The sequence below is a fragment of the Pleurodeles waltl genome, chromosome 1_1, assembly GCF_031143425.1.
Source record: "Pleurodeles waltl isolate 20211129_DDA chromosome 1_1, aPleWal1.hap1.20221129, whole genome shotgun sequence".
NCBI classification, from domain to species: domain Eukaryota; kingdom Metazoa; phylum Chordata; class Amphibia; order Caudata; family Salamandridae; genus Pleurodeles; species Pleurodeles waltl.
Window position 1 is genome coordinate 25,639,677 of NC_090436.1, and position 26,880 is coordinate 25,666,556.

The following is a 26,880-nucleotide window of genomic DNA, read 5'->3' on the forward strand; positions in this document are numbered from 1 at the left end:
CCTAATAATAACACCAAAAAAGATTTGAGCCCTTTGAAGCATCAGAATGGTTGGTCATGTGTAGGTTGCACCAAAGGAAGAAGGCTAGATTAGCTTGTGTATTGACTTGTGAGACCTAAATAAAAGTATATGGGTGGATGAAGGCATGCCCTGGGAGGCTAAGATGGCGGACGCGAGCTGAGAGAGCTCTGCACCACTTCTCCTACTATCGTCATGATCAGGACTCACTGTCTGCACTACGGGGGCCATTGAGGACCAGCATGGACCAGGAGTGACAGCCATCACCTGTCGAGTGGGCTGGTTGGCAGGCCCTTGTGGCAGCTGTGGAGAGTGCAAGGCCCCTGGACCATGCCCGCGGCTGCCCCACTATCGAGGCCTTTGAACCTGGTGGCTGTGATCTGGTAGCAGTGAGTGGGGATAAGCGCTGCTTGGCCATACAACATCTGGTCACATTGGAGCCGCTTGCTGCCTGTGTAAGGCCCCCACTTGCTGCTCCGCCTTCCCGGCGGGCAAATCGAGCACATACCTGGAGCCGTTGGGAGCATAAGGCTGCATGCTAGACACCTCAAGTTCGTCCACTGTTCCCTGGGGTCCCTCAGACGTTTCTGACCCAGACTACCCACTGACACAAACAAGGAGTTCCCGCCTCTTTCTCCTGGGGAACAGAAACCACCATTATTCCCAGGGAGATATACTCCCATTGACCACAAGATCCACCCCCTACGAACTCACTCTACAAGACTCGACAGCTGTGCTACCGCTTGCCTCTCCGCGACCTCCCCACGCCGCTTTGCACTGCAGCAGGGACGCATCACTCCGAGACCAGCTTAATCTAGAACTATCTGGCATGTGTCATGCCATCCACTCCGCCAACTCCACACAAAGTGCACTTCTGTCCAGAAGCCCTTCTTCCACCTCCGCTGGACTCCTGTACCGGGCTGCTTGTTCTGTGAGTGGTCAAAACCTATCCTGATGGTCACAAGCGGGCCCCCAACCACTGTGCTCTTCCACCATTCCAGAATGACTGCCCATGGGTTGTGTCAAAATGGTGCGCCCCACAACGGGCTCCTGACCATCTACATCGTCTCCCAGCTCACAACATAGTACTGAACCTGGGCATCTGACTGACACAGAGTCCTTTAACGAGGAACTCAATGTGGTTTTTGCCATAGTCGAGCGAACACGTACCCCATGAAGTCAACAATCGATGCTGTTGCCACAGATCACTCGCTTCTGTGTTGACCACCGGTTGGTCAAGGTGTACTTGAAGAAAAAACAGTAACAATCATTCAGCCACAATCATTGGGCCTACAGACCCACCTCACTCCCCTACAGGACAGGGTCTGTACTCTAGAGGAGCGGGTGGAGGATGCCGAAGGGAGATCCAGACGGAACAAAATCAGGTGGTGGGCCTCCCCAAAGGCATGAAGGGAAATGATGCAGAGACTTACATAGATACATGGATTCACAGCTTCATCCTCATAGATCTTTTATCTCTCCGTTCTTCTCTGTAGAGGGTGCCGATAGGGTCCCAATGTGGAGGTCCTCACCAGACGTCCTCTTCTCGCCATTGATTGAATACTTAATTAACTACCGAGGCAGAGACGTCCTAAAAGAAGCACGCAAACACAACAATCTGAGTGTCGATAAAGTTTGGATAATGGTGTTCCCTGCCTAAACACTGGCTGTCCAGCGTCAATGACACACATGACTACTGGTGAAATACAGACTGTGGGAACACCATGTCCAGTACGCATTAATCTTCCCGGCACGCCTACATGTACAGTTCGAAGGTAAGACTTATTTCTTCACTGACTTTGCAGCTGTTTGGTCATGGGTGGAATAACATGGATTGGCGGGGTGCAGCCCCTCCTCGGACCCTTACAAGTGGCTAGCATAGATGAGGAAAAAGTGTAAGAAACACACCCGACAATCAGGCCTGGTGGCCTCTCACCCACATGAATTCCCCAGTTCGGAAGAACTCATTCAAGAACACCACAGGACGCAACAGGTCGCCGCCGTTTTCAGGTATTCTGCGCCATGCTACAGCGCAGATGACAAGGACTCTGGATCCTCAGGGGATAGTGACTCTCTTACATCTCACATCATTCCCTGAGCACTGATGGGATGCCAGGTGTGACTCCTCAGACCTCAGGCGATATCCTTTGAACAGTTGTGTGTCAGTGTACCCATCCTTTGTTCTCATCTGTTATGCTGTTCCTGTAGCTGATTATTGCGATCAGCCTCCTGTTCTGCTTGGAGGAAGTGTTAACTTACCTGTTTTTCCACTTCCCCTCTTCCTCTTCATGTATTACCCACGCAGACCACGGGCACCGCCTTTTAAGATCTTTGGGCCCACCTTTCACACCATCAAGTGGGCCCGGGTGCCTGCCCAGACTGTACCATTCACTGTCCACTAGGGTAGGTGGCAGATATTTCTCAACTTGCCCCTCTTGTCCACCCCCTAGACCTGCTCCTCCTCCTCTTTCACTTATTTGGTTTAGACAGGTATCTGTTGCACCCCTGTTCTCAATGGTATTCATTGTTTGTTGTAACGTTGCACTGTTTTTGTATTTTTTTTACGTAGATACGCACCCGCTCTTCCTGCATACACCTCATACAACACATGGATCAACGCCAATGGAAGCTGGAACTCTCCCACTGTTACCCACTTCCTCATGGCTGCCACTAACAATGTCACCTGGAACATGAGAAGAATGCATACACCCTCTGAAAGGTACAGGGTATAACCCTATCTCCTCCCTAGACATGCGCACATAGCATACATCCAAGAATCTCATATCATGTCCTTAGAAGCTCCTAGTCTACAGAAGTGGTGGCAAGGTTAGGTGTTCTCCACCTGTGCCTGAGGAGTATTTATTTGGGTGAGGGTCGGGGGTCCTCTTAGCTGTCACCCACACCATTGTCGACCCTGAGGGACAATGATGTATTTGTAGAAGGATACCCAGAGTTAAGCGGCTACTTCTCGGGGTGATATATGTGCCCTATGTAGACCAAACTCCCTTTTTCCACTCCCTAACCACATTCCTGCCCCACTGGAGTGATATCCCCGGGGTGCTAGGTGGGGATTTCAACAGCGTTTTGGATTTGGGACTTGATCGCTCCTTCCTACCACTGCCCCCACAGTAACTATGTCCAATGCACTCACCCTCACCACTTGGCTATGTCAATGGGAACTCTTCGATGTTTGGCATCACCCCAACCCCCACTCTAAAGTATATTCTCACTACTCCCATGCACACAACCTCCACGTCTGCATAGATAGCTTTGTTTGCACCTGAGAAATCAACCCACAGACACTGACTTTCTCAGCCACACACACTCAGACCACTATTCACTCCAACTGCAACTTCGCTTTGGAGCACCTCCCACCGATCCCCACCTGTTGGCTACAAGCCTACATGCTAGAAGACCCTTATTTTGTGCTTCCATCACCCTCACCATAGCAGAATATTTCAACACCAACACTGGCTCAGCTTCCTCACCCCTGATAGAGTGGGACACCTTCAATGTAACCATACTGGGACACTGCATGGGCAATGCCCTCAATTTGCACTGTCGCCTCACCACTGATATCATTATCCAGGAGGGTCAACTGTTGAGCCTTGAGGAACTAGTCTGCTCTTCTGCTCCTGCTCGAGAGCGGTTGCTTCAATCTCAGCACAATCATCTTACACTATTAGAACGACTCCAATGTCTCAAGTATGAAGCTCACATTAAGCTCACACATGCAGATGCAGACCATCCAGGCACTCTACTGGCCTGGCTGATACAACAGGACACAGATGTCCCATCCAGACTCCTTGCTGTGATCCAGGTCAACTGCTCTACACAAAAAGAGACATACACTTCACCTTCATGCCCTGCTACAAGCAGCTATACATATCTGCATCTGCGGCCCCTCCCAGAGCCAATATTGACTTTCTGTCCGATATCACTCTCCCGCGGATATCGCCGGAATCCCAGGAGGAACTCAACAGGGAAATCACTGTTTTCGAAGTGCAGGAAGCAATACGTGCATTGGCCACTAGCAAAATCCGAGGGACTGGGTGACCTACCGGCTGAACATTATAAAGTGTATGTCCCACTGTTGGCGCCCCACCTAAAGGCACTATTCGATGTCCCCCTCATTGCAGTAGTCCTACCACCCACGATGCGTGATGCCTATAACCAATTCTCATGAAAGATAACTTGCCTCATTTCCAAAGCCAGGCAGAGACACACCAGATCTGGGTCTTATAGACCACCCCCGCTGTTGAACACATACTACAAGAACCTTGCCAAAATATAGGCAGATTGCCTGGCCCCTCTGGTGCCACAGTTAGTCCATTCTGATTAGGCTTCATACCTGCTAGAAACACCTCATTGAACCTCCATCATGGCTTTTTTCTGAGATTCTCCCCACAAAGCAAAATCCCCACTCGGGGTGCCTGGTCTTGGACATAAACAAAGCGTGCAATTCCCTTCAATGGCCCTTTTTATCTGAGGTGTCACAGATACAGACTTGGGATCCGCTTCCTCTGACTGTTCAAGCTTTCATACACAAACCCCAAAACTGGGGTATGAATTGGCTGCCACATATCATACCCTATCCCTATACACTGCAGGACTTGTTGGGTTGTCCATTCTATTCTCTTTGGCACGTAAACCCCTGGCATAACATCTGTGCACGCAAGGCCAACACTGGAAGATCCTCCCATTAGGAGATGATACACATTCGGTCTTGCTCCTCTACGTCAGAGATGTTAGGGCATACCACTCCATTAAGGTTAGCTGGACCAAATCGTGCCTCTATCCCTTCAATACACATACTTCGAATCCCATGTATAAGGTGAATGGCATTGAACCTGAATGGCAGACTGCAACATTTTGTTACTTAGGGATCCGTATATATCATAAACCAGAAGACCTCCTGGAGGGCAATCTGGTTTGTGTGGTCTCAGCGATATGCCAACAGATGTCCTTCTGGCAGTCACTACTGCTATCAGTGGCGGGACGTGTGCCTCTGACGAAAATGGTGGTTCTTCCACGGCTGCTCTATTACTTTGTTAACCACTGCCCATTTTTTTCGCTCCCTGGAATGCATGATGGACGACCTCATTTGGCATAAAACGCATCATAAGGTAGCAATACTTAAATGTTGCCTCCAGACGGACAGTGATGGACTTAACGTCCCCAGTATTGAGCACTACTACTTGGCTTCCCAACTTCTACGAGTTTCACTCTGGTTTGCAGGTATGACCCTTCCTGACACCGCCTTGCTTCTCCCCTCCTGGGACCTTAATTGTGTATTGCACTTATTTCACCTACTTACCATGCCTCCACCAGAAAACATTCCTCTCCCTAATGTGTTACCAGTGCTGTTGCAGGGCAGTATTCCTTGCCTGGTTGATCACACCGTATGCCTCTGTATTGCCACTACTTGGCATGCCACGCAGCTATGTATCTACTTCCCTCAGAGAACTGACACCATGGCATGCGGCAGACTTGCACAGCGTACGTGACCTGTACAATGACGCCTATCTTCTATCAATGGACGAATTAATGGCTAGCACTGAACTTCCTAAAGGCCAGTTTTTGCTGCATGCCTCCATTATTCTGTTCTGACTCATTCATTGGGTGAGATACAGCAAGAAATTCTGCAACATTTAGTCATGCAATATCTACACATATTGGGCACGGGTGGACACCAGACCCGGTGGATGTCCTGCACTTTGCGCTTGCACACAACATCACCCATTACTGCACTGTGCGGTCACTGGGACACAGACCTTGGAGGCACCTGTACGGACGCCGACTGACAGGTCATGCTGTCATACCATTCCTTGGTGTCTCGCAATACTCAGTTCAAACTGATCCAATTTTACATTCTGCATCAAGCTTACTTGACTCTTAGTAAGATCAACCAAACTGTTCATCGCACTGTTCTACCTGCCCTCCTTTGACACTAGATGGGGGTTTTGTTCAAATGCTCTGGTCTTGCCCCTCCCTGGCCATCTACTGGCATGCTGTCACAACCCACTTTGCCCACTGCATTGATACTGTTCTCACCTATACCTGGGAGGTGTGCATTCTGGTACTTTACCGGTGTACTAAAAAGCACAAGATGGTAATGAAATTTGTGACCTGGCCCTCCTCCTGGCAAAACGCTTGATCACATGGAAATGGAAGGCGGTGAACTCCCCGCTCCCCCATAGCCTCTGCATGAGTACTTTCTGTGCTGTCATGGGCTCAAGCTGAGGGTACATTCCTGCACAGGGAGGTGAAGGGGCTCTGCAAATATCCCATCTTAGAGACATGGGACGCCCTCCTGGAGAAGTTAGGTGAGGGGATTCTGACCACACCACCACTCCTTAGCCATATATGCAGACCGTGCCCCTCTACTCCCTATTCTGTTCTGCATTATCTCTCCTCTTCCCCTCTCACTGCCCCCTTCTGGCTTTGTGGCACATGTATTACCCTAAACACCCCAAACGAGTGCATCCACTGTTTCAGGTTCTTTTTTCGATACAGTAGAATGCTGTTTGGGCCGTCATCAGCCTTTGCTGTGCTTCAGAGAATAATGCAAGATGTCTTTGTAGACATGAGGATGAGTTGGGTGTTATCGGTGTAGGAGATGTCGGGGATGTCTTCTGATCGGATGATGTGCTTCCAAGATGACATGCTCATAGTGGGGAAAAGTGATCTAGAGCATGACAGAATATAAAGAAGTAATGGAACAATTGGAAAAACGTGGTCTAGCTATGAAAAGAAACATGGCAATCAAGAAGGAATGATGTTACTTTTTTAGGACATGAGATAACTGCTAAAAGGATTAAGCAAAAGAAGAACATAATGGCAGCAGTAAATCGACACTAAGACCATCCAATGAGGACGAGTTAAAATCATTTATTGGTCTTGTTGGAGTACTGCTAAAATATTTTAACAATTTTTCTGAGATACAAGAACTGTTAAGACTGATAATGAAGAAAAATGTTACATTTGTTTGGAGTGATGAATGAGAACTTTCTTTTGAAAGAGTGAATGATAGCATAGTATGGACACCTACATTGGAGAACTTTGATATGCCAGGCAAAACCTATATCACCACTGATGATAGTATTATAGGTGCTGGAGCAATGTTAACACAAATCATGAATTGAGAGGAGAGGCTTACCGGTTTTGCATCCAGGCGATTACAAGGAGCAGAAACTTCACAATCTGTAATTGAAAGAGAGGCCCTGGCATGTTGTTGGGAAATCATTCATTTTAGATTTTATGTATGGGGACTGACTTTTAAAGTTAGGGCTGATCATAAACCATAGACATATTTGTTCAAAGGTGGTAGAGTTGGAAGGAAATATCACACCACATGTATCAAAAGGGATGTTATAAGTGTTGGTTTATAATTTTCGTGAAGGGAAGTAAACATGTTGTAGCGGATTGTTTATCACGAATGGCAGTGAGTGAAATTGAAGCGTTTGAGGAGGTGGATGGTGAAATGGCATTGAGTAATGATGAATGGATTGATGCAAGGGAGGAGGATTTTTAATGAAAGTAGTGGAAGTTAAAGTAGTGCAAGGATGGGGTGATTGTAGATTCTTAAATAAATAGATGAGTGAATTTTACAATGTGAAGGACAAGTTGCGTATCATAAGAGGAAAATTGGTGAGAAGGAGCTGAATTGTTCCACCTAGCGGAATCTGTAAGCTTATTATTAGTATTACTCACGAGGGAGATCCTGGTCACAATATGACAAAGAGAAGGGTATGACAATTGTGGTGGCCTGGTATAGATGTTGATATTGAGGGAACTGTGAAGAATTGTTATGCATGTACTAATAGTGATAAAACTAAGGTTGTGAGTCAACCTCCGTTGGAATGTACACATTTTCATGAGAAAAGGGAAAGGCTGCCAATTGATTTTCTTGGTCCTGTAGTAAGTTTAGGATTAAAGGATAAATATATTGTGGTTCTCATTAATTATCATACAAAACAGTTTGTGGTGAAAACAAAGGAACAAGTGAACACTTTAAATGTTGCTGAATTTTTGGAAGAGGTTTTCATGGATGAAAGGAAACTAAAAACTATTGTATCAGACAAAGGAGAACAATTTATTTCCGAAAAGATGATGCATTATTTGACTAGGGTGGGAATCGTTCATGAGAGAAAAGCCTTTTGCAGACCTCAAGCAAATGATAACACACAGCTTTCTTTTGCCAATGAGCTTCCTTGGAAAAGAGCGTTAAGGAAGCTGATTTGGGTGCATAGGATGACTACTCATTCGGTGACTGGTATACCACCATTTGTTTCACTGAAAGGAAGGGAACTGGGTAGGAAGGAATGTCCTGCATGGTTGTGTGGAATGGAGAGTGAATGGGTGGATCAAGAGGAAATAAAGAGGAGAGTCAGGGAGCATGGCCGAGCGCAGATGGCGGAAGAAGTCTCTATGTGAGGCTCCTGCCAGTGATCCCTCACCCCATAATATCCTGATACTCAGAGAGTCCCCACGGTCACCCCAGAATACAGCCGGAAGTGTCTGAAAGGTCCCTGAAGCAGCGAAGGGATGATAGGACCGTGCGGTAATACGTATTTTGGAGAGAATCGCCGATGCAGAGGAGGCCACGCGGAGCCCAAGATGGCGATCGGGACCAACTGAATTGAGACGTCCATCTCCAGCATGAGCGCAGCAGCCTGAGAGTACCAGCCGAAGACAATGGACCGGCGAGGGTGAGCAGAGCAGGAGGTGTGTGGAGCGGTGCCCTGAATAGCGTTGTACCCGACGGACAGCGTAGTGCACAAGGAGACTGGATGGGTCCCGTGCCTTGCCCCTGCTGGAAGATAAAGCATCGCTTCGGCGAAGAGGAGTACTGCTGCACTTGATGAGTCCAACTTCGGAGATCTGGAGGGGACGCGATCAACAACAATAGAAAATGGCAGAATAAAGTAGAGACATTGCGGCAAGTGTAAAGGTGAGGTGGCTCCATTCCTCGACCTAAAGTGGAGAATACCACAATGTTTCCATAAAGAAAGGGAGGCAGATCGCTGCATCTTGGGCGCCCAACAGTGGGGGTCCCTGACCAGAAATGAGGGGAGGGCGCTGCTGCGAACCGAGATCAATGAGGAATGAAAAACGGGTAGAAGATTGTGCTTCGCGGAACTGCGAGTAAAGCTGCAGCAGACGCCCATCGCGGCGCATGGAGGGACAATGTGGGCCCCGCTCTGCGCCTATGTTGAAGCCATCACATCGCTCCAGAGAGGAAGGAGAGGTGGTCCGCAGCAGCTGGAGAAAACGAGGACCAGGTGAGAGGGAGAGTGAGGCCAGGATTCAGGGAAACTCCCTGGAGACGGCACCTTCGCGAGTCGCACAACTAGCAGCCTGGGGACCTAAAAGAAAGAACATTCTAGAGGCAAAGACTCAGGGGCTACTGCCTGGCGAGGCACTTGGAAGCCTTAAGCTGAGAGACAGAACAGAGTTTGCAGCAGGGGAGCACCAACAGATTTTGGAGGAACAGAGAGCGTAGAGGGGGAAGGAAGCCCTATACCTCTGATGGCGAACAGGCCCTCATTGTTTTGCAGCCAGGAGGGGTGCTATAATACTTGCTATCATTGGGAGGAAGGGCACAGGCCAGGGGAAACGCTGATATGGGAAAAACAGGCCGCAAAAAGGACCCAGAGGCGACAGAGAAAACTAATGCAAGCGCCTCGACATGGACAACAAAGACCTAAAAGCGCCCATCCCATGAAGAAAACTGGGGACCCCACCCTCTAAGATATTTTACAAGCATCACAGACTCCTGCAAAGAGATAAAAAGGAAAATTAATGCCTTGACAACAGACTTCACTATACTCAGGGATGACCACCGTCGTTTGGTGGAAAAAGTATCTACGGCAGAGAGATCCTACAAACGGTTAACGATGCGGTCAAGACCATTAGCAAGATGGAGAGGCAAATTCACGACTTACAACTAAGAGGATACAGAAAAGCGATCAAGAAGAACGAAGAGGATGCAGAAAAATGATCAAGAAGAAACAATATCCGTGTGATTGGATTACCTGAGCACATAAAAAAGAATAACATGGTGGAGTTTCTGGAGCGCTGGCTTAAAGAGGAGGTAACAGAGGACAGACTTTCACCCTTCTTCGCTCTCGAGAGAGCTCACAGGGTCCCGACACGCCCTCCTCCCCTGGGGAATCCACCAAGACTGGTTATAGTGCGTCTGCGGCACTATAGAGACAGGGAGTATTTGCTGAGTCAAGTGAGGAAAAACGGTGACTGCACAGAAGACAATAGCACGGTTCGCATTTTCCCAGACTTTTCGTCAAAAGGTGATGAACGCAGTGGCTTCCCTACGCAGTCTGGGCTCCTAGCCTTCTCATACGCTGAGAGAGGAGATCAAACAGTCGGGTCAGATCGAGACTCTGACATTACACGCATGTCTGTAGAGACAGGACCAGAGGTGACGCCTGGGACGTTGGACTGCATCATCTGACCCCTTCGCTCTTGATTCTCTTGGAGAACCGCATCACCACCATAAGTCATCCAAAACATGTTCAGGAGATATCCTTTTGACACAGAGAGAATGAGGGGGCGGTGACAGATGGGGGGGCGAGCATAATGGCAAAGTTATGATAGAAAGATGGGGGGGAACAGGCGACACAGCAGTAACCTCTAAGTGATCTAGAGGACTGCTCCCAGATTTGAGAGACTAGTTGACATAACTGTTAAGGTTTGGATGAGCGGTAATAGCCCTCTTGTCCTGAGGAAGGGGAGTTGGGAAGTTAACTGTTGGCTTAGTTACACAGGAAAATATGAGTTGGACGCTTTATTAACTACAAACCCAAGTGTGTGGTGCGAAGGGGTCTGACTGCAGATGTTGGGGTGGAAAAGATAGGTACAGAAATGCCTGTGAATGGGACAGAAATCTGGCTACATTAGACTCATAAATTAAGTTCATGGAATGTCCGGGGCATGCACACAATGGCTAAAAGATATAGGGGGTGATTCTAACCCTGACGGGCGGCGGAGGCCACCCGCCAGAGTTCCCCCCTCCAGAATACCGCACCGCGGTCATTAGACCGCTGCAGTGATTCTGGGTTTCCCACTGGGCTGGCGGGCGACCGCCAAAAGGCCGCCCGCCAGCCCAGTGGGAAACACCCTTCCCACGAGGACGCCGGCTCCGAATGGAGCCGGCGGAGTGGGAAGGTGCAACAGGTGCAGTTGCACCCGTCGCGAATTTCAGTGTCTGCTGAGCAGACACTGAAATTCTTTGTGGGGCCCTCTTACGGGGGCCCCTGCAGTGCCCATGCCATTGGCATGGGCACTGCAGGGGCCCCCAGGGGCCCCACGACACCCCATACCGCCATCCTGTTCCTGGCGGGAGAACCGCCAGGAACAGGATGGCGGTATGGGGTGTCAGAATCCCCATGGCGGCGCAGCGAGCTGCGCCGCCATGGAGGATTCATTTGGGCAGCGGAAAACCGGCGGGAGACCGCCGGTTTTCCTCTTCTGACCGCGGCCAAACCGCCGCCGTCAGAATGCCCTGCGGGGCACCGCCAGCCTGTTGGCGGTGCTCCCGCCGACCCTGGCCCCGGCGGTCTTGTACCGCCGGGGTCAGAATCACCCCCATAATGTCTTCTCGTACTTACAGAGGAGGGGACTCCAAGTGGCAATGCTACAAGAAACACAGTTAACACAAGCAGAAGGGAAGGCTATACAGAAACGGTGTAGGGGGCATGTATACTAATCTGCATATTATACCTATGCCAGGGTGACCCTGACATGGATACGAGCTCGGGCTCCGTTTCAAATGCTACACAGCTTCATAGATCCAGATGGGCGATACGTGGCAGTAGGAGGGAGATTAGAGGGCCAGGAGCTTGTCTTGGCTAGTGTATTCTCACCTAACTCAGACCAGGGAATTTTTTTTGCAAAACTCTCTACCCGAATGGCCCCATTCCTACAACAATCAATAGTAATGGGAGGAGATTTTAATTGTGTGGCGGAAACCACTATAGACCGATCCCACCCCCCATTGCATGACTCCCTAATAACAAGGGTGGCACGACAATTTACATTGTGACAATCACAATGGGGCCTGGTCGATGCATGGTGAAGGCTACACCCAAACACCAGCGATTACTCATATTTCTCCTACTTACATGAAGTTCATGTACAATTGGATTCATTGCTTTGCACCCTGGATGTGTTCTCATACATACAATATGCCGAATATCTGACCTGCACTGTCTCAGATCACAACCCCGTACTACTATCGGTGAAGTGGGGCTCACCCCTCCCCCACATTCCCACATGGAAATTAAAACCAGAATCTTTAGAGAACACACAATACCAGGGGGAGGTGAGACAACATATCGCTGTAGGAAAGTACCATCTTGCCTGGCATGTTACCCCCATTTTTACTTGTGTGTCAGTTTGTTTTTGCCTGTCTCACTGGGATCCTGCTAGCCAGGACCCCAGTGCTCATAATTGTCGCCTGAATGTGTTCCCTGTGTGGTGCCTAACTGTGTCACTGAGGCTCTACTAATCAGAACCTCAGTGCTTATGCTCTCTCTGCCTTTAAAATTGGCACTGCACGCTAGTGACCATTTTTACCAATTCTGATTGGCACACTGGAACACCATTATAATCCCCTAGTATATGGTACCTAGGTACCCAGGGTATTTGGGTTCCAGGAGATCCCTATGGGTTGCAGCATTTCTTTTGCCATCCATAGGGAGCTCAGACCAATATTACACAGGACTGCCACTGCAGCCTGAGTGAAATAACGTCCATGTTATTTCACAGCCATTTTACACTGCACTTAAGTAACTTATAAGTCACCTTTATGTCTAACCCTCACTTAGTGAAGGTTAGGTGCAAAGTTACTAAGTGTGAGGGCACCCTGACACTAGCCAAGGTGCCCCCACATAGTTCAGGGCAATTTCCCCAGACTTTGTGAGTGCGGGGACACCATTCCACGTGTGCACTACATATAGGTCAATACCTATATGTAGCTTCACAATGGTAACTCCGAATATGGCCATGTAACATGTCTAAGATCATGGAATTGTCCCCCCATGCCAAATCTGGCATTGGGGTGCCAATGCCATGCATCCCCGGGGCTCCAGCATGGACCCCGGGTACTGCCAAACCAGCTCTCTGGGGTTTTTACTGCAGCTACTGCTGCTGCCAACCCACAGACAGACTTCTGCCCTCCTGGGGTCTGGGCAGCCCAGTCCCAGGAAGGCAGAACAAAGGATTTCCTCTGAGAGAGGGTGTTACACCCTCTCCCTTTGGAAATAGGTGTTAAAGGCCTGAGAGGAGTAGCCTCTCCCAGCCTCTGGAAATGCTTTGAAGGGCACCAATGGTGCCCTCCTTGCATAAACCAGTCTACACCGGTTCAGGGATCCCCCAGCCCCTGCTCTGGCGCGAAACTGGGCATAGGAAAGGGGAGTGACCACTCCCCTATCCATTGCCACCCCATGGGGTGGTGCCCAGATCTCCTCCAGTGCATCCCAGACCTCTGCCATCTTTAGTACAGAGGTGTGAGGGCACAATGGAGGCCTCTGAGTGGCAGTGCCAGCCGGTGACTTCAGAGACCCCTCCTGATAGGTGCTTACCTGACTAGGTGGCCAATCCTCCTCTGAGCGCTATTTAGGGTCTCTCCTGTGGGTTTCTTGTCAGATAACGAATGCAAGAGCTCACCAGAGTTCCTGTGCATCTCTCTCTTTGACTTCTGCCAAGGATCGACCGCTGACTGCTCCAGGACGCCTGCAAAACTGCAACAAAGTAGCAAGAAGACTAATAGCGACATTGTAGCGCCTAATCCTGCCGGCTTTCCCGACTGATTCCTGGTGGTGCATGCTCTGGGGGCTGTCTGCCTTCACCCTGCACTGGAAGCCAAGAAGAAATCTTCCGTGGGTCGACGGAAACTTCCCCCTGCTACTGCAGGCACCAAACTTCTGCTTCACCGGTCCTCTGGGTCCCCTCTCATCGTGACGAGTGTGGTCCTTGGAACACAGGATCTGGATCCAAGTGACCCCGACAGTCCAGTGGTCCATCCGTCCAAATTTGGTGGAGGTAAATCCTTGCCTCCCCACGCCAGGCAGTAATCCTGTGTACTGCATAAACTGCAGCTGCTAGGGCTTCTGTGCACTTTTGCAAGGAATCCTTTGTGCACAACATAGCCCAGGTCACCAGCACTCCGTCCTGCATTTCTCAACTTGTTACGTTGACCACCGGCTTTGTGGGACTCTCCTTTGTAGTGTTGAGATGACGGCTGTTCTCAGTTCTCTTGAACCCGTGTTGAAGTGCTTCTGCGGATGCTGCCTGCTTCTGCATGGGCTCTCTGTGTTGCTGAGCGCCCCCTCTGTCTCCTCATCCAAGTGGCGACCTCCTGGTCCTTCCTGGGCCCAGGCAGCACTATTTTTCTTCAACTGCGACCTTTGCAGCTAGCAAGGCTTGTTTGCGGTATTTCTGCATAGAACCAACTCTGCATCCTCCAGCATGCCGTGGGACATCTTCTGTGTAAAGGAGAAGTTCCTGGCACCTTCTGTTGTTGCATAATCTTCAGCTTCTTCCACCCGGAGGCAGCCATTTTGCACCTTCATCTGGGGTTTAGTGGGCTCCTGCCCCCCCCGGACACTTTTGTGACTCTTGGACTTGGTCCCCTTCTTTTACAGGTCCTCAGGTCCAGGAATCCGTCTTCAGTGCTTTGCAGTCTGTTGTGGCCTTTGCAGAATCTCTTATCATAACTTTAGTGTGTTTCTGGGGAAGTAGGGTCACTTTACTCCTACTTATCAGGGTCTTGGGGTGGGGTATCTTGGACACCCTTAGTGTTTTCTTACACTCCCAGAGACCCTCTACACATTACACTAAGCCAGGGGCCCCTAAGTGGTTCGCATTCCACTTTCTTAGTATATGGTTTGTGTTGCCCCTAGGCCTATTGCATCCTATTGTATTCTACAGTGTTTGCACTACTTTTCTAACTATTTACTTACCTGATTTTGGTTTGTGTATATATTTTGTTTATTTTACTTACCTCCTAAGGGAGTATATCCTCAGAGATATTTTTGGCACATTGTCACTAAAATAAAGTACTTTTATTTTTAGTAACCCTGAGTATTGTGATTCTTATGATATAGTGCTATATGATATAAGTGGTATAGCAGGAGCTTTGCATGTGTCCTAGTTCAGCCTAAGCTGCTCTTGTATAGCTACCTCTATCAGCCTAAGCTGCTGGAACACTACAAATCTACTAATAAGGGTACCCACTATAAGCCAGGCCAGCCTCCTACAATCGCCCAATTCTTTATGGATAATGAGGCCACAACCAGTAGCCCATTGATAGAATGGGATGCTTTTAAAGTGGTACTGAGGGGGAGGTGCATAGCAGGATAGGTGGAAGTACGTAGAACATTGCTCAGAGACACCATAAAGGCAGAGAGCAAACTGAGAGAGGAGAAAAAAAATTGGCCAGAGCAGCCAGACAGTCAGCACAAAATTTTAGAATTAAAAGAAACAGTAGCGGAACATATTGAGCATCTTTGCTGCTTTGACTATAAGAATTACATAGCAACAGCTCATGTAGAGAGAGATAAGGTGGGCCGTATGCTGGCATGGGTGGCATCACCAACTAAGAGATGATCGATCATCATGAAACTTAAAATAGAAACAGTGAATGGCCTCTACCAACAAGAATAGATTAATGCTCACTTCATGTCTTTTTATGAGAGGCTATTTAAAAGCACCCTCCAGTATGATAGGGAAGCCACTGAAGCATATTTGGAACAGATACCTCTCGCCACACTTACACCATAGGTGGCAGAACAACTGGGGAGAGCCATTACTCTACAAGAGATCAAAGGGGCCATTAAGGACTTAGCTAGGGGTAAGACACAGGGGACTGACGGCTTCCCGGTAGAGTTTTATGATATGTATGCAGATCTGTTAGCCCCAAGGTTGGAAGCCCTCTATATGGCCGCAAAGGAGAGGGGAAAACTGCCAGCAACAGCGAGAGAGGCAGTGGTAATACCCCTACTAAAACAAGGTAAAGACCCGACGAAATGCAGGGCATATAGACTATTATCAATGCTGAACCTGGACTACAAAATTCTTAGTAAGATTTCAGCAGCAAGACTTCTCCCTCACATGATGCAGCTGATACACCCAGACCAAGAAGGCTTTGTCCTAGGACGGACTACGGCAGGTAACATACGCCGACTGCTAGCGGTCATGACAGATCCTTCCTATGATGAAATAATGGCAGGTGTCCTGGCGGTGGACAATGGAAAGGCTTTTTATAGCCTTGAGTGGTGTTTCCTTTATGAGGTGATGGTAAAGATGGGATTGGGGAAGGACTATATTGCATGGGTATGACTGCTCTACACCAACCGAACAGCTAGAGTCTGCACTGGCCGGACAATATTAGAAAGCTATGCAGTTGAGCGGGGTGCAGGGTTGTCCTCTGTCTCCGCTGCTATTTGCGATAGCCATGGAGCCATTGGCAGCAGTGGCTCGCAGTGGAGAGGGAGACCAAGGGATACGAGCAGGCGGGAAGCGGCACCGCATAGTCTTGTATGCTGATGACCTGCTAATCTTCCTGAAGAATATGCAGAGGGACCTGCCCAAATGATATTGTCCAAGTTTGGGGCTAAATCGGGACTAGAATAAACTGGGAAAAGACCTGATTGTTCCCCTCCAGACCCCTCCAGAGCTGAATACTGTGATATGGGAGCCACGGTGTCTTTCCTACCTAGGGGTTAAAATATATCACGATCCACAGGACGTCCTTGAGGGAAATATGGGGAGAGCTGTGCGATCCACAAAGGCAAGTATGGCCTTTTGGCAGACATTGCCATTATCAGTGCCGGGTAGGGTGGCACTTCTCAAGATGATAGTCCTGCCTAGACTACTATTCGATTTTACAGCATTACTGATATGGATAACCTGGGCAATCTTCAAGGAATTGGATACACTAGAAACATCATTCCTCTGGGGCAATAGGCGAAAACGAGTGGCCCTGGCTAAACTTCAGAGACAATCTACGGGTTAGCTGTTGCTGACTACGAGGCTTATTACTTAGCGGCACAGCTTCAGTCGTTGACACAATGGTTGGTGAGCAGACTGGACCCATGGGCATTGGTGAGGCCATTCACCCTTCCACTGACAAGACTAATAGCGGTCCTATTGGGAATCTGACGTACTAGGGGAGAGGACTCACCGAATTGAAAACACTCTTAAAATGCTGGACAAGCTACTTCTGCGAAGTTAAGATAAAGGTTCCTTATTCCCCAGACCTCCCTCTGCTGTTTTTACAGCTCTGTCGCATAGGGGTAACTGGGAGGGACTACATTCCTGGTATGCATTGGGAGTGTTAACTATTGGTAACCTCTTTAAAGAAGGAACAATAATCCCATTTGGGGACCTCAGAACAGAGTTTGGCCTTCCGGGGGGGTCACTTTTTGCTATACAGCTCGGTTGCCGCAGGTATTCACCATCACTGGTGTGCGGGACTGGGGTAGCCCCAAACACAGACAACTTGCACCTATCTGGCAACCTCAACGGGCACAATAAAGGCCGTCACAAACTTATATAATAGAATACAAACAGATATGATCCTCCCATTGGCTTCGCTGAGGCTCAAATGGGAAGGAGATTGAGGAACCAGTATTCCTGATCAAGCTTGGAAGCAAATATTGTAAGGAATTCCTAAAGTGTTGAGAAATGCCAGATTTAAGCTAATACATTTTCACCCATTACACCGGGCATATTTAACCCCTGGCCAGATCAACAGGCATTTCAACACAGAAGGAGCGGAATGCCCAGGATGCCGGGCCCTTGGAGCAGAATTTAAGCACATTTCTGGGACTGTCCACAGACTAGGACATTCTGGGGGGAGGTGACCCAAACCGTAGCAGATACGATAGACAAGGTAGTTCCTTGCACAATGGGTCAATGCCTACTTGGATGGTTCCCACCGAGAGGTCCAAGAGTAACTAGTTGGTACGGGGAGCTAGAAAAATGGGCTGTGTGTGAGGGGGATGCCCTTCTCAGGGAGGCCAAAAAAGACCATTAGATGTAGCAAGAGCATGGGACACCATGATGGAGACTATGAGAGAGGCGACCTAGAAAGCCCCGGGACCGAGACAGAGACTGCTCAGACCCAACCACCCCACACCTGAAAATACAGCTCCACCTGAACAAGAGTCTGAATTTAAACTGCACACGGGAAAGTGAGGCACAGCTGGCCCCACCACATACACCACACAACATTCCCCATTGACTCATTGGGGAGCCGGGGGGTTGGGGTGGAATAGGGTGGGTGGACAACAGAAATTTCTTAAAGAAACAATGAAATGGATAATCATTCAGATGATCTGAACAGACATATACTGGAATGTAGATGTAATGTGATATTAATGTATGATCACGTACCTGTTGTAACTATCAATAAAAATCTGTTAAAAAAAAAAAATAAAGAGGAGAGTCAGACTAATGCAAATGAAAGAGTGTGATAGCGGAAAAAAGGAGTGTCAAGAAACTTTATGTAGGGATTAGAGGTTAGGTAGTCATATAGAAGGCAGGAATAGTCAGAAAGAGCAAATATTCAATTCTCCACAGGTTAACAAATATTAAACTTAGGGGCATATTTACACAGAAGGGGCGCAGTGCTGGGGCAAAAGTGGCAGTGCCACATTGTGTTGCTTCTGAAAAGCAGGGTTGCGCCATATTTACACAAATACGGTGCATCCCTGGGTTTCCTCTAGCACTGCCACTACATTTAGCTGCTAGCGCCAACTCAGGCATCCTTCCACCATAGCGCAAGGGTGTCTGCATTGAAGGGAATAATTGTTTATGTGCAGGAAGATGCTCCTTCCTGCACATAAACAATCTACAATGGTGATTTGTTACTTCTGTGTGCTGCAAAATGCAGGCGCTAGGAGCTCTTAAATACGCCCCTAAATGTTCCCCCTCCCCCTGCTGTGCATTTGGTACATCTGATGTAGTGTCAGATACAGTATAAAGGGGGTCATTACGACCCTGGCTGTCAGAGACCGTCAGGGGTAATGTGGCGTCCGTACCGCCAACAGGCTGGCGGTACAGAGACCTGTATTACGACCGCGGAGGTAGCGCCGCGGTCGCACCGCCGGGGCCGGCATTTTCCCGCCGTTTTACCCCCGGCGGTGATAGTCCGCCAGGGCAGCGCTGCAAGCAGCGCTGCCCTGGGGATTATGACTCCCCTACCTCCAGCCTGTTTCTGGCGGATTGCACCGCCAGGAAGAGGCTGGCGGTTAGGGGAGTCCTGGGGCCCCTGCACTGCCCATGCCACTGGCATGGGCAGTGCAGGGGCCCCCTAACAGGGCCCCATGCAGCTTTTCACTGTCTGCATAGCAGACAGTGAAAAGCGCGACGGGTGCTACTGCACCCGTCGCACGGCCGCAACACCGCCGGCTCCATTGTTGCGGCTGCATCCCCGCTGGGCCGGCGGGCGTAAACTAGGTTTGTGCCTGCCGGCCCAGCGGGGATGTTGTAATGGGGTCCGCGGGAATGCGGCCGCACGGCGGTTACCGCTGCCGCCCGCCAAGCTTATAATGACCCCCAAAGTGTTGTGCAGGGAAACGGGTGGGATCTTTTGGTGGAAGTACGCTTGCAACGTTAATAAATGTTTTCCCTACTATAGCAGCCAGTGTCTGTGCACTTTGATGGGGTCTACTCTATAAGGGCCACGTGCGGTCCATTCCCTTTTATTAGCTAGGTCACCTATCCTGATGGCGACAATGAAGGGATGGGTATGGGCAGAGTGTTGATACAGTGTCTGGTCCCAAATATGTTGGACAATAAAGCGAGCTAATGACTATGACTCACTGAAACCTAAATCTCCTATCTCAATTGTATGTTTATCTGTGTGTTGTGGGTTTGTGTTTGTTTTTTTACGTGTGGCCCGCCGTTGCCTGTAGGCAGATCTAAACAAGCATTGGCAAAGCCAACAGGTAGGTGTGCTCGGGGGAGAGCTAAACACCTGGAGAGGCATGACGTGTACCTGCACTTGACAAATGGGGAGGACACAAAATGGAGCGACAATGGTGCCAGCAAATGATAAGCCCATGGGTGGGCTGAAGCCCACAATGTAGATACAGCATGTCTCGGTTCGAGACAGCGCATGTGCCCCCGCTATAACCGAGACCTCAAATGGCAATTTCATGTGCAAACTGAACCTCTGACTCAACAGCACCCACCCCAAACTGAACCTCTGACTCAACAGCCCCCACCCGAAACTCAAACCCTGACTCAACAGCCCCCACCCGAAACTGAACCCCTGACTCAAGAGCCCCCACCTGAAACTGAACCTCTGACTCAACAGCCCCCACCCCAAACTGAACCCCTGACTCAACAGCCCCTACCCCAAACTGAACCCCTGACTCAACAGCCCCCACCCCAAACTGAACCTCTGACTCAACAGCCCCCACCCCAGACTGAACCTCTGACTCAACAGCCCCCACCCGAAACTGAACCCCCGACTCAACAGCCCCCACCCCAAACTGAACCTCTGACTCAACAGCCCCCACCCGAAACTCAAGCCCTGACTCAACAGTCCCCACCCGAAACTGAACCCCTGACTCAACAGCCCCCACCCCAAACTGAACGCCTGACTCAGCCCCCACCCCAAACTGAACCTCTGACTCAACAGCCCCCACCCGAAACTCAAGCCCTGACTCAACAGCACCCCCAAACTGAACCCCTGACTCAACAGGCCCCACCCGAAACTCAAGCCTTGACTCAACAGCCCCCACCCGAAACTCAAGCCCTGACTCAACAGCCCCCACCCGAAACTGAACCTCTGACTCAACAGCCCCCACCCCAAACTGAACCCCTGACTCAAAAGCCCACACCCCAAACTGAACCCCTGACTCAACAGCCCCCACCCGAAACTGAACCTCTGACTCAACAGCCCCACCCGAAACTGAACCCCTGACTCAACAGCCCCCACCCCAAACTGAACCTCTGACTCAACAGCCCCCACCCGAAACTCAAGCCCTGACTCAACAGCCCCCACCCGAAACTGAACCCCTGACTCAACAGCCCCCACCCCAAACTGAACCCCTGACTCAGCCCCCACCCCAAACTGAACCTCTGACTCAACAGCCCCCACCCGAAACTCAAGCCCTGACTCAACAGCCCCCCCAAACTGAACCCCTGACTCAACAGCCCCCACCAGAAACTCAAGCCTTGACTCAACAGCCCCCACCCGAAAATCAAGCCCTGACTCAACAGCCCCCCGAAACTGAACCTCTGACTCAACAGCCCCCACCCCAAACTGAACCCCTGACTCAGCAGCCCCCACCCCAAACTGAACCTCTGACTCAACAGCCCCCACCCGAAACTGAACCTCTGACTCAACAGCCCCCACCCGAAACTGAACCCCTGACTCAACAGCCCCCACCCGAAACTCAAGCCCTGACTCAACAGCCCCCACCCGAAACTGAACCCCTGACTCAACAGCCCCCACCCCAAACTGAACCCCTGACTCAGCCCCCACCCCAAACTGAATCTCTGACTCAACAGCCCCCACCCGAAACTCAAGCCCTGACTCAACAGCCCCCCAAACTGAACCCCTGACTCAACAGCCCCCACCCGAAACTGAACCCCTAACTCAACAGCCCCCACCCCAAACTGAACCTCTGACTCAACATCCCCCACCCGAAACTCAAGCCTTGACTCAACAGCCCCCACCCGAAACTCAAGCCCTGACTCAACAGCCCCCACCCGAAACTGAACCTCTGACTTAACAGCCCCCACCCCAAACTGAACCCCTGACTCAACAGCCCCCACCCCAAACTGAACCCCTGACTCAACAGCCGCCACCCAAAACTGAACCTCTGACTCAACAGCCCCCACCCGAAACTGAACCTCTGACTCAACAGCCCCCACCCGAAACTGAACCCCTGACTCAACAGCCCCCACCCGAAACTGAACCTCTGACTAAACAGCCCCCACCCGAAACACAAGCCATGACTCAACAGCCCCCACCCAAAACTGAACCCCTGACTCAACAGCCCCCACCCCAAACTGAACCCCTGACTCAGCCCCCACCCCAAACTGAACCTCTGACTCAACAGCCCCCACCCGAAACTCAAGCCCTGACTCAACAGCCCCCCCAAACTGAACCCCTGACTCAACAGCCCCCACCAGAAACTCAAGCCTTGACTCAACAGCCCCCACCCGAAACTCAAGCCCTGACTCAACAGCCCCCCCAAACTGAACCCCTGACTCAACAGCCCCCACCAGAAACTCAAGCCTTGACTCAACAGCCCCCACCCGAAACTCAAGCCCTGACTCAACAGCCCCCACAAACTGAACCCCTGACTCAACAGACCCCACCCCAAACTGAAGCTCTGACTCAACAGCCCCCACCCCAAACTGAACCCATGACTCAACAGCCTCCACCCCAAACTGAACCTCTGACTCAACAGCCCCCACCCGAAACTCAAGCCCTGGCTCAACAGCCCCCACCCGAAACTGAACCCCTGACTCAACTTCCCCCCTCCGCCACACCCCACCACATTCCCCTAGCCCTCCCTCCCCGCCAGACACAGCCCTAACCTCCTTCCTATTGTGCATTTTTCTGTGTGCTGCAAAATGCAGGCGCTAGGAGCTCTTAAATACGCCCCTAAATGTTCCCCCTCCCCCTGCTGTGCATTTGGTACATCTGATGTAGTGTCAGATACAGTATAAAGGGGGTCATTACGACCCTGGCTGTCAGAGACCGTCAGGGGTAATGTGGCGTCCGTACCGCCAACAGGCTGGCGGTACAGAGACCTGTATTACGACCGCGGAGGTAGCGCCGCGGTCGCACCGCCGGGGCCGGCATTTTCCCGCCGTTTTACCCCCGGCGGTGATAGTCCGCCAGGGCAGCGCTGCAAGCAGCGCTGCCCTGGGGATTATGACTCCCCTACCTCCAGCCTGTTTCTGGCGGATTGCACCGCCAGGAAGAGGCTGGCGGTTAGGGGAGTCCTGGGGCCCCTGCACTGCCCATGCCACTGGCATGGGCAGTGCAGGGGCCCCCTAACAGGGCCCCGTGCAGCTTTTCACTGTCTGCATAGCAGACAGTGAAAAGCGCGACGGGTGCTACTGCACCCGTCGTACGGCCGCAACACCGCCGGCTCCATTAGGAGCCGGCTCCTATGTTGCGGCTGCATCCCCGCTGGGCCGGCGGGCGTAAACTAGGTTTGTGCCTGCCGGCCCAGCGGGGATGTTGTAATGGGGTCCGCGGGAATGCGGCCGCACGGCGGTTACCGCTGCCGCCCGCCAAGCTTATAATGACCCCCAAAGTGTTGTGCAGGGAAACGGGTGGGGTCTTTTGGTGGAAGTACGCTTGCAACGTTAATAAATGTTTTCCCTACTATAGCAGCCAGTGTCTGTGCACTTTGATGGGGTCTACTCTATAAGGGCCACGTGCACTCCATTCCCTTTTATTAGCTAGGTCACCTATCCTGATGGCGACAATGAAGGGATGGGTATGGGCAGAGTGTTGATACAGTGTCTGGTCCCAAATATGTTGGACAATAAAGCGAGCTAATGACTATGACTCACTGAAACCTAAATCTCCTATCTCAATTGTATGTTTATCTGTGTGTTGTGGGTTTGTGTTTGTTTTTTTACGTGTGGCCCGCCGTTGCCTGTAGGCAGATCTAAACAAGCATTGGCAAAGCCAACAGGTAGGTGTGCTCGGGGGAGAGCTAAACACCTGGAGAGGCATGACGTGTACCTGCCCTTGACAAATGGGGAGGACACAAAATGGAGCGACAATGGTGCCAGCAAATGATAAGCCCATGGGTGGGCTGAAGCCCACAATGTAGATACAGCATGTCTCGGTTCGAGACAGCGCATGTGCCCCCGCTATAACCGAGACCTCAAATGGCAATTTCATGTGCAAACTGAACCTCTGACTCAACAGCACCCACCCCAAACTGAACCTCTGACTCATCAGCCCCCACCCGAAACTCAAGCCCTGACTCAACAGCCCCCACCCGAAACTCAAACCCTGACTCAACAGCCCCCACCCGAAACTGAACCCCTGACTCAAGAGCCCCCACCTGAAACTGAACCTCTGACTCAACAGCCCCCACCCCAAACTGAACCCCTGACTCAACAGCCCCCACCCCAAACTGAACCCCTGACTCAACAGCCCCCACCCCAAACTGAACCTCTGACTCAACAGCCCCCACCCCAGACTGAACCTCTGACTCAACAGCCCCCACCCGAAACTGAACCCCCGACTCAACAGCCCCCACCCCAAACTGAACCTCTGACTCAACAGCCCCCACCCGAAACTCAAGCCCTGACTCAACAGTCCCCACCCGAAACTGAACCCCTGACTCAACAGCCCCCACCCCAAACTGAACGCCTGACTCAGCCCCCACCCCAAACTGAACCTCTGACTCAACAGCCCCCACCCGAAACTCAAGCCCTGACTCAACAGCACCCCCAAACTGAACCCCTGACTCAACAGGCCCCACCCGAAACTCAAGCCTTGACTCAACAGCCCCCACCCGAAACTCAAGCCCTGACTCAACAGCCCCCACCCGAAACTGAACCTCTGACTCAACAGCCCCCACCCCAAACTGAACCCCTGACTCAAAAGCCCACACCCCAAACTGAACCCCTGACTCAACAGCCCCCACCCGAAACTGAACCTCTGACTCAACAGCCCCACCCGAAACTGAACCCCTGACTCAACAGCCCCCACCCCAAACTGAACCTCTGACTCAACAGCCCCCACCCGAAACTCAAGCCCTGACTCAACAGCCCCCACCCGAAACTGAACCCCTGACTCAACAGCCCCCACCCCAAACTGAACCCCTGACTCAGCCCCCACCCCAAACTGAACCTCTGACTCAACAGCCCCCACCCGAAACTCAAGCCCTGACTCAACAGCCCCCCCAAACTGAACCCCTGACTCAACAGCCCCCACCAGAAACTCAAGCCTTGACTCAACAGCCCCCACCCGAAACTCAAGCCCTGACTCAACAGCCCCCCGAAACTGGACCTCTGACTCAACAGCCCCCACCCCAAACTGAACCCCTGACTCAGCAGCCCCCACCCCAAACTGAACCTCTGACTCAACAGCCCCCACCCGAAACTGAACCTCTGACTCAACAGCCCCCACCCGAAACTGAACCCCTGACTCAACAGCCCCCACCCGGAACTCAAGCCCTGACTCAACAGCCCCCACCCGAAACTGAACCCCTGACTCAACAGCCCCCACCCCAAACTGAACCCCTGACTCAGCCCCCACCCCAAACTGAATCTCTGACTCAACAGCCCCCACCCGAAACTCAAGCCCTGACTCAACAGCCCCCCCAATCTGAACCCCTGACTCAACAGCCCCCACCCGAAACTGAACCCCTAACTCAACAGCCCCCACCCCAAACTGAACCTCTGACTCAACATCCCCCACCCGAAACTCAAGCCTTGACTCAACAGCCCCCACCCGAAACTCAAGCCCTGACTCAACAGCCCCCACCCGAAACTGAACCTCTGACTTAACAGCCCCCACCCCAAACTGAACCCCTGACTCAACAGCCCCCACCCCAAACTGAACCCCTGACTCAACAGCCGCCACCCAAAACTGAACCTCTGACTCAACAGCCCCCACCCGAAACTGAACCTCTGACTCAACAGCCCCCACCCGAAACTGAACCCCTGACTCAACAACCCCCACCCGAAACTGAACCTCTGACTAAACAGCCCCCACCCGAAACACAAGCCCTGACTCAACAGCCCCCACCCGAAACTGAACCCCTGACTCAACAGCCCCCACCCCAAACTGAACCCCTGACTCAGCCCCCACCCTAAACTGAACCTCTGACTCAACAGCCCCCACCCGAAACTCAAGCCCTGACTCAACAGCCCCCCCAAACTGAACCCCTGACTCAACAGCCCCCACCAGAAACTCAAGCCTTGACTCAACAGCCCCCACCCGAAACTCAAGCCCTGACTCAACAGCCCCCCCAAACTGAACCCCTGACTCAACAGCCCCCACCAGAAACTCAAGCCTTGACTCAACAGCCCCCACCCGAAACTCAAGCCCTGACTCAACAGCCCCCACAAACTGAACCCCTGACTCAACAGACCCCACCCCAAACTGAACCTCTGACTCAACAGTCCCCACCCCAAACTGAACCCATGACTCAACAGCCTCCACCCCAAACTGAACCTCTGACTCAACAGCCCCCACCCCAGACTGAACCTCTGACTCAACAGCCCCCACCCCAAACTGAACCCCTGACTCAGCCCCCACCCCAAACTGAACCTCTGACTCAACAGCCCCCACCCGAAACTCAAGCCCTGACTCAACAGCCCCCCCAAACTGAACCCCTGACTCAACAGCCCCCACCAGAAACTCAAGCCTTGACTCAACAGCCCCCACCCGAAACTCAAGCCCTGACTCAACAGCCCCCCCAAACTGAACCCCTGACTCAACAGCCCCCACCAGAAACTCAAGCCTTGACTCAACAGCCCCCACCCGAAACTCAAGCCCTGACTCAACAGCCCCCACAAACTGAACCCCTGACTCAACAGACCCCACCCCAAACTGAACCTCTGACTCAACAGCCCCCACCCCAAACTGAACCCATGACTCAACAGCCTCCACCCCAAACTGAACCTCTGACTCAACAGCCCCCACCCGAAACTCAAGCCCTGGCTCAACAGCCCCCACCCGAAACTGAACCCCTGACTCAACTTCCCCCCTCCGCCACACCCCACCACATTCCCCTAGCCCTCCCTCCCCGCCAGACACAGCCCTAACCTCCTTCCTATTGTGCAGGCCTCGCACATATCCCTGAAATAGAGCACACGGAGGTGTGACTCACT

At 51.4% G+C, this 26,880-nt stretch overlaps 3 protein-coding genes across 3 annotated transcripts; all 3 read left to right on the top strand.

Annotated features, from left to right (window-relative positions):
- Positions 1-20,164: 20,164 nt before the first annotated feature.
- LOC138289100 (uncharacterized) lies at positions 20,165-20,977 on the top strand. The gene has a single exon (XM_069230155.1). The coding sequence runs from the start codon at positions 20,165-20,167 to the stop codon at positions 20,975-20,977; it is 813 nt and encodes a 270-aa protein (XP_069086256.1).
- A 1,036-nt stretch (positions 20,978-22,013) lies between these two features.
- Positions 22,014-22,604, top strand: LOC138289255 (uncharacterized). Its single transcript, XM_069230163.1, has one exon. The coding sequence runs from the start codon at positions 22,014-22,016 to the stop codon at positions 22,602-22,604; it is 591 nt and encodes a 196-aa protein (XP_069086264.1).
- Positions 22,605-23,890: 1,286 nt separating this feature from the next.
- Positions 23,891-24,736, top strand: LOC138289414 (uncharacterized). The gene has a single exon (XM_069230175.1). The coding sequence runs from the start codon at positions 23,891-23,893 to the stop codon at positions 24,734-24,736; it is 846 nt and encodes a 281-aa protein (XP_069086276.1).
- Positions 24,737-26,880: the final 2,144 nt, after the last annotated feature.

Bases quoted from the DNA above. Each gene is read 5' to 3' on its own strand.
- LOC138289100 (XM_069230155.1), top strand. From the start codon at position 20,165: ATGTGCCCCCGCTATAACCGAGACCTCAAATGGCAATTTCATGTGCAA.
- LOC138289255 (XM_069230163.1), top strand. From the start codon at position 22,014: ATGACTCAACAGCCCCCACCCAAAACTGAACCCCTGACTCAACAGCCC.
- LOC138289414 (XM_069230175.1), top strand. From the start codon at position 23,891: ATGTGCCCCCGCTATAACCGAGACCTCAAATGGCAATTTCATGTGCAA.